This window comes from Ammospiza caudacuta, chromosome 1, assembly GCF_027887145.1.
Source record: "Ammospiza caudacuta isolate bAmmCau1 chromosome 1, bAmmCau1.pri, whole genome shotgun sequence".
NCBI classification, from domain to species: Eukaryota; Metazoa; Chordata; class Aves; order Passeriformes; family Passerellidae; genus Ammospiza; species Ammospiza caudacuta.
Genome location: NC_080593.1, coordinates 19,347,692 through 19,355,482, shown reverse-complemented (window position 1 = coordinate 19,355,482; position 7,791 = coordinate 19,347,692). Strand labels below are relative to the sequence as shown.

Genomic DNA, 7,791 nt, shown 5'->3' with positions numbered 1-7,791 from the left:
CTCTGCCTTTTAGCATGATAATGAAGATGAATCAATGATATCTTCCTTGCCCAACACAAAATAAAACAAACAAACAAACAAATAAAGAAATGCTAGGCCGGGGGCAAGTGAGTGACCAGGATTTTGCAAGGCTGCATTTAATTTCTTTATGCTCTTAACAATCACCACAATTAGTTCCTTCTGCTACAGGCATACCTGCTTACAATGGAGAATTGAATAGCCTGAGATTTTCCTCTCTGCTGACCACCTCAGCTCGCTCCCCTCAGGTTTTTTTTTTCTTTTGACCCCCCCCCCCCCCTTTTTAATTTAGAGAGACAACAGAATTACAGAGTTGTTTTATTAAAAAAAAAAAACCAAATCGCCCAACTTCTAGAAAGACATGTCCACCTCTGTGTAAAAGTAGAGAGCAGCTGTGTGGAAGAACGTGTTTGTTTTTGTGTGTCTGCAGCCTCCCTGGTTTCTCTATTTGTCACATCTCCCGTTCAGCATCACTTTCGCTGCCGTGGCAGGGATAGCCAGGCAGCGCCGCATCCGCGCCATGAGTTTGGAGGGAAGAGGAAAGAGCGGGATTAATAATGCATTAGCTTTGCAGCCCCATCGCAGGGAAAATAAACAAAATAGTAAAAGTTGCGGTGAGGGCAGGCGAGTGGCGTAATAGCGAGAACGCATTAGTCCTGCAGGCACACCGAGGGGATATAAACAGGATAATAAAAGTTGGGAGCGGGAATGCATTAGTCCTTCAGTCACATCAGGGGGAAAATAAACAAGATAGTAAAAATGATTTCGGGGGGTGGGGAGGGGGCGGGCACGGGGCGCGTCCTGCGGCCCTGGCGCGGGGCCCCGCGGAGCGGCGGCGCGGGTGGGAGCGGGGCGCGTGTCCGCGTGTCCGCCGCCTCCCCGCCCCCGCGGCCGAGGGGCGGGCGGGGGGCAGCGCGCAGCGCGTGCGGCGCTGGCGGGGGCGGGGAGGGCCGGGCGGGACGCGGCGCCGCGCGGGCTGTCCCGCGGCCCCGGCGCGCGGGCGGGCCCCGCCATGTCCCGCGCGGGGGACGGGCCGTGGCCGCGCGCCGAGGTGGGTGCGCGCGCGGGCCGTCAGGTGCGCGCGGGCGCGGCGAAGGGCGGGCGCGCGCTCCCGCGCCCGCTCTCTCGGAGGGGGCGGCGGCGGGGGCGCGCGCTCGGGGCGCCGCGGCGGCGCTCACGTTCCGCGGGCGGCGCGCGAACCCTCGCGAGGAGGCCCCGGGCCGAGGCCTGCCCGCCCCGCGGGCGCGCGCGTAGTGCGCCTGCGCGCCGGCGCCGCCGCCGTGCCCGCCCGCGGAGCCGCGTCCGCCTCGGGAGCCGCCGCGGCCCGACCGACACAGCCTGGCCGGTTGGTCGGGCGGGGGCGAGACGAGGCGCTCAGCCGGCGGTCATGGGTCCCGAAGCGCTGCCGCGGCGACGGTGGCGGCGGCTGCGGCTGAGTGACTGAGGGGAGACCCCGTCGGGGGAGGGGGCAGGCGGAGGGCGAGGCGCGTGTGGCGTGCGCGGTGTTGACGACGGTGTTTTTAACCCTTAGATGGTCTCCAGCGAGCCGCTGCTGCTGCCGGTGTCACTGGAGGGCGAGTTCTCCAGTAGCATGAAGGAGATGATCGGCGGCTGCTGCGTGTGCTCCGACGAGCGGGGCTGGGCCGAGAACCCGCTCGTCTACTGCGACGGGCACGGCTGCAATGTCGCAGTGCATCAAGGTGAGCGGGCAGGCGAGGGCAGCGCACCCGCTCCGGCCTCGCCACTTCCTTCTCGCTGCTCCCCGGCTTCTTCCCTTGGGCCTGCTTCCTTCTCCTCCCCACCCCCGGCCGTTTTTCCCCCCTTTTTTCCCTCCCCCTGCCAGCTCCTTCTTTTTACCCATGAAGCCTGTCTGCCTGTTTCTAAGGCCACGTGCTTTCTGGTTTGGCTTGCTCTGTCATCTTCTCTCCTTCCCGTCTGTCTGTCTTCCCTCACGTGAGACTTAGTATGTATAGTGTGTTCTCCTGCATTGTGCCTGTGAGAAAGGAAGAACTCCCCTGTCCAATTTTTTAACCTTTTCTCTTCTCCTGCATGTGTTTTGCGTCTGTGCTCCCCAAGCGTGCCTCTCCACCCTGTAACAACCTCAGCTGCAACATTTCAGAGACTCTCTAAAATTGCTTTTAGTCTTTGCAGAACTTGTTACTGTACTCTATTCTGCTATTTTGCCGTATTTCTTTTTTCACCTATGTGATCCCTGTTGTCCCTTCTTTTCCCAAGTTTGAAAAAATTATTTGAGTGGCAGCCAGGAGACAAGGAGGGTTTAGGATTGGAAGAGAGGGGTGCCTAGGAAAGACTTAGCTGTCATGTGATTTCATCTCTGCCTTTCCTTGAATGTCATTTGGCTGATGTTTCATGGTAGATGAAGAGACTTCCTGTTGTGGATCTGCAAGGGGAGGGTGCTGTTTGGAATGGCTGATGCTGGATTTGTTTGGCTTAGTGGAGGCTGGTTGGTTGGTTTCCAGCTCAGTTCAGGAGCTGGCATATTCCCTCTGTGTGATTGTTTTTTTTCTGTCAGTGGGTTGACCCTTCGTGTGAGAGCAGAGGAAGAGACAGTTCTGCTGCTTACATTATGAGAAAGGAAGCCATCATAACTTTTCCTTTATGGTAGCAGGAGTAAGGAATAAGATGGTAGTTTTTCTGTACCAACTCCTAAGCAGTCATGTGAACTCAGTGACTGCTTTTTTGGCTACTTACAGGTGGTGGACAAATTGGAGGAGACAGAAAATCCTAAATCCAATTCATTAATCTGAATGCCTAGTGCATGTGAAAATGCTACTAATGTGTGTCTCATGCTTGGTCTTAAATTGTGCTGAAGATGATGTAATATAGTTGTTGGTTGTTCCAAGTACGTGTTCCCTTGTGAGTTGGCAAATAGTGAGGAATAGTAGTAATTTAAGGAGATACGCAAAATAATTACGTTATTTTTGTTAACATTAGATTGAGCACAGAAGGGACCTGACAGGATCTCTGAAGTTAATCTGGTTTTGAATTGGTTTCCTGTCATCTTAAGAGCTGAGTAATGTGTAATGTTAACCAGTAGGTTGACTGCACTTGTGGGATCTTAGGATCATGAAGAAGAACACAGTGACTACTTCTAGAAGTCATAGCTGAAGCAGCTATTCCTTTTGCATTATCTTGGACATCTTCCTTTGTATCTAGAACCTTGCTGATATTTTCAGTGAAAGAATTGGATGATAGCAGCAGTTGGACCTGAAATAGCAGGAACAAAAGTCAGTTATAGAAAGTATTCCTAATATACAGAAACACATTTCAGTAGGTACAAGAAAATGTACTTTTTTTGTTAAAGTCATATCCAACCCTAAGCTGGAATCTCAGGAAGTATGCAGAATAGTGCTTGGTCTAAATCCAGAAGCTGTTACAGAGATCTTAAGAAAAGAAGAACTCTGTGTTTTGATTTCCTGTACCATTCATGCTTTACATTTTGGATTTGATAAGTCATGTGAACGAAGGTGGTAGAGGAGGCATGTCCCCTCCTGTGTGCAGTAAATGTAGTAGTCCTCGTGGTCAAAGCTGGTGATCTGTATTTGAAGTACAAACAGCAGTATTATCCATAAAGCTTTATTAACTGCTTTGGTTTTATTATTATAGTTATTCTTAGTTCAGAGGAAACTTCAATTGTGAAGTCATTGGCAAGTTGTGAAGGACAAGATCTCTTCATGTGTTTAAAGAAGCTTTGCACAGTAGTGGAAGTATAAACAAAACTCTGACAATGGTATCCTGGTATATCAGAGCAGGATTGGGTGATGGACTCCTCTAGGCTCCAGGTGTGCTCTGTTACCCTGGCAGACACAGAAGTGCTTCCCTTCAGCTTTGGTCGTTGCCCAGCCCATGTTGCCTTTGGATCTGCTTGCCAGCCTTGTTTCTGAGTTGCATTTTATACTTGTTTCCTATTCTGCACTGTCACTTGCTAATCTAAATGTATGATTCCACATTTAAAATTTCCCTCTCAATATCTAAAGAGAAATTCAGAGTCCCCCCATCTGTGGTTATTATAGATGCAATGAAAACATGATTTTTTTTTCTCATGTTAAAGAACTTTGTTGTACAATTGAAGGGGCTTACCAGAATAGTTTGGCCTGTAGATACTTGAATAAAGTATTTGAAAATCTGACAATGGGTCTCAATATGACTACATGTATTTATATAATAGGAAATTATTTCATTGACTTTCCTTCATGGAATGAAGGTGTATTAGCCAGATGTTTTTATATTACTATTGCATTACTATTTTTCGTCTCTGAGCTATCACAAAATCAATATATTTGTGTAGTGTAACTACAAGTTACTAATTTAATCTCAGCTTTCTTCATAACTTTAAATTAATCATATTTTTTTTTCTACTTACACACTTAAACTTGATTTTTGTATTTAAGTAACATATGATTCTTGAGAATTGAGTCTGACTGATCTTTAATACTTTGGGATTATCTTTGAGCAAAATGTTTGGCTTTTTGGTTCTTTGTTATTTGCTACACCCATACAAATAAGAGTATACTCACAGCACTTGTATTCTTTTGTTTTCATTCCCTCTGTAGTTCTTAAGGTTGCTTGATGTGTGCATTTCAAGCATGAGCAGTATTGCCAAATTGCTAGACTCTTTTTTTCTGGGGAATTTTGTAGCAAACTCTTGGGGTTGCTTTTATATTCTGTAAAAATATAGATGACTGTCTTGCAGATAAATCTGCTTGTCTGAAAATCTCTTTCCTAAGAATTTATGTTGTAGCCTGGCTGAAGTTGCAACTGATCCAAGTCCTGATGCTAAGTTCAGTTTGTATTTACATCCCCATGAATTTTCTGGGGTAAAAAAGCAAGCTTTGTTCAGTTCACTATGGATTGTCTGCTTAAGACCAGTTAATGTTCTTACAAGAGTAAGAAAAGTGGATAGTAAGTGTATGAATAAATGCCTTAGGAAGAGCTCATGTTTGTTAGTTACTTTTAGTTTTCTCAAAACTAAAAAAAACCCCGCATAATAACAAGCACCCAACATTTACAGTGAAGTGTCTCACCTGTTTTGGAAGTAATTAAATAGCAAAACAGGTCACATATGAAGTGTTGCTGCTTTTGAATGGTTCTGTTACTTTTCAAGTGAATGTGTTCTTTTTTCATTGAACAAATCCTGCATAACTTTTAAAATCTAAGCTTGTTGTACTTAATTTCTTTTAATTCTGTGATAGGATTTAATGTGCAATGTATAGCTGTCCATTTTGCTTTCTTGATAATTAAAATTATGTGAGATCAACTAATAGTAAGCTTCTTTTAGAACGTATTATTAGTATTGTAGTGCTGTTTATATTTGCTGAAATGTTTTGTCTTGTTCAAAACAGCTTGCTATGGAATTGTTCAAGTACCCACTGGACCATGGTTTTGCAGAAAGTGTGAATCTCAGGAAAGAGCAGCCAGAGTGGTATGTGTTTTGTTTATTAAGTAATTGTAGTTACAGTCCTTGTGTGGATAATATTTACGCAACTGTTACAGTAATAACAGAAGAGAACTTTGCTTTCTGTTGTAATTCCTCTAAATGATTTTCAGAAAGGCCACTATTCTTCTTATTTTTTTTAAGTGGAAATATGTAACTGTCTCTGAAGTGTTCTGACAGTGTCAGGTTGAGGGGTTTTTATTTTTTAGGTGGTGGCATTTTTTTAGTTAATTTGGTTGGTTGCTTTTTATCCTTTTTTTTGGTCCATGGTGTAGGTTTTGGTTAATTTTGTCAGTTTAACACTTACATAGCTAGGTACAGGAAATAAATAAAATTTATATCCAGTTTTCTTTTACAGCAACCTTAGGTTGCCAGTTAAAAGCTTCAGTCTAGGAACACTCTCAGGAAGAAGTGTTGTTAATTTCAAAAAGTAATGCTTACTTGGAGTGTGATACTTAGAATTGAAGAAGTATTTTCTTTCTGCTTTTTCTAATTCTTTTATGGTAGATATTGGGGATTCAGATAATGCTTTTCTTTTTTTTTACCATGTTTACATGAGGTTTTGTTTCGGTCAGACTTACACGTTTGTTAGATGAAACAGGGTGATGTCAGGCATTTTTAGAAAAAGAGAATCCCGTTTCTCCCTACTTGGCACTTCTTAGTTTGTCTTCCAACAAAAGATAAACTGAGAGAAGTGGGGGTATTTAGAACGACTAAACTTTCCTTTGCCTCTGAAAAAAATTTCATTGGAAGAGAAGATGGTGCTGCATCTTAGAGCAGTGTGTAAACTGTTTTTAACGTTCATCTCTGAAAACAAATGAGGAGTCAGAGACCAAATTTTCAGTTACTGTCAGTGGCTATCAGTGTGTTTACATGACCTGCTTGCTGTACCTATTTCCTTTTCTAATATCAAGTGCCATAGCAGTGGTGGTGAGACTTACTGTTGCATGAATTTTTGGCACAGGTCTAAAGAATCTCATTCATCTGTTTTTTCCCACTTTTTGCCACTAATGTGTTCATAATGCCCAGGGTGATCCAGACTGACTTAGTTCTTCCAAAGCACACCTGTTGGTGGGAGCAAGAAGGGATTGATTTTTCTATGCTCTTCAAGTATTTGCCAATAGAAAATCTAAACCCTTTCTAAAGAAAGGCTATTTCTTTTCATGGGGAGACCATCAGCTGTGTGAAGTTTTAAGAGTTGCATTTTGTAGTGTTGCTGCGTTTGATGTATACAGGTTGATAGCAAAGTTAAAATTACAGAGAAGAGAGAAAGCTGGTGACTACAAGAGGATTTTCCAAGAGTACCATAGGGAATCCTTGTGGTTTGGGATGTAGTTAATCCTGGCTTCTTGTGACATGAGGAGTGTAAGAGAGCTGTCCAGAGTTCTATAATAAACAGTGTCTCACTGCATTATGATAATTTCTTGAGTTTACCAAATGAATAGCTTTGATAGACTACTTTGCTGTTTGAAGTGAATAAGAAACAGTGCTAGCTGAATTTTCTGCCTGGTGTATTCTGTTCTTGTTTCCACCAAACAGTGTCTGTTTAGTTCAACAGGTTGATTACTGATTTTGTTTTGAAAAAGGAAATTCCATTTGTAATGTAGTGTAGGTTTAAGTGGTTCTCAGGTGAAACCGATTGCATGTGAATTAGCTGAAGTTTGAACAGCTATTTATATGTTAGTGAGTAAGAAACATGGCTGTATCTGAGGTGTCTTGGAGCAGCTCTTGACATTCAGAAACTAAACTCAAGCCCTCAGTATGGAAACTGGAGCTTTACAGTAAGCAGTTTACCAGATCCAGAAGTTTTAACACACTTGCTTAGAAAAGCAAACATCCTTACAATCACCGTATGAGAGTGAAGTTTAGTTTTTCTCTTGGCCTTCTTGCCTATAAACAAAACCAGAATTAAATTAACCATATTACATTGACTATGCTTCTGCTTGCTTACTTTTAATCTTTAAAAAGACCTCAGTATTGTGCTCAAGGCACATTTTCCCATGCTGATGGTGTCTGTGTGTTTTCAGGGTGTGTTTCTTGGTTGTTTTTATTTTTTAAGCTTCAGTTGCTGGGCAAATATATTCATTCTGATAAGCAGCTGCAGTTAATTGCTCACACTAAAGTTAGTCTTGCTTTAACAATGAAAAGGAGTGGACTAACTCAGGAACACATAATGCAAGTTGGTGGGTCACCAGAGAAGTTCACTTAACAGTGGACTAGGACAGGTGCCATGTGCTGTGAAGTGTTATGTCCCGGTGTGAACTTGTTCCTTTTTTGTGTGCTGCCTCTAGGCTGGTATGTGCTGGGTAGGAGCCAAA

General features: G+C 43.8%; 1 protein-coding gene across 2 annotated transcripts in view; it reads left to right on the top strand.

The window, feature by feature from the left end:
- The first annotated feature begins 1,502 nt into the window (after positions 1 to 1,502).
- MLLT10 (MLLT10 histone lysine methyltransferase DOT1L cofactor) overlaps positions 1,503 to 7,791 on the top strand; it is a 123,772-nt gene continuing 117,483 nt past the window's right edge. For both annotated transcript variants that reach the window (XM_058817299.1, XM_058817216.1), the window contains exons 1-2: positions 1,503 to 1,718; positions 5,382 to 5,461. In XM_058817299.1, coding sequence (XP_058673282.1) covers positions 1,550 to 1,718; positions 5,382 to 5,461 — 249 coding nt within the window. In that variant the 5' untranslated portion in view covers positions 1,503 to 1,549. The remainder of the gene's footprint in view (positions 1,719 to 5,381; positions 5,462 to 7,791) is intronic.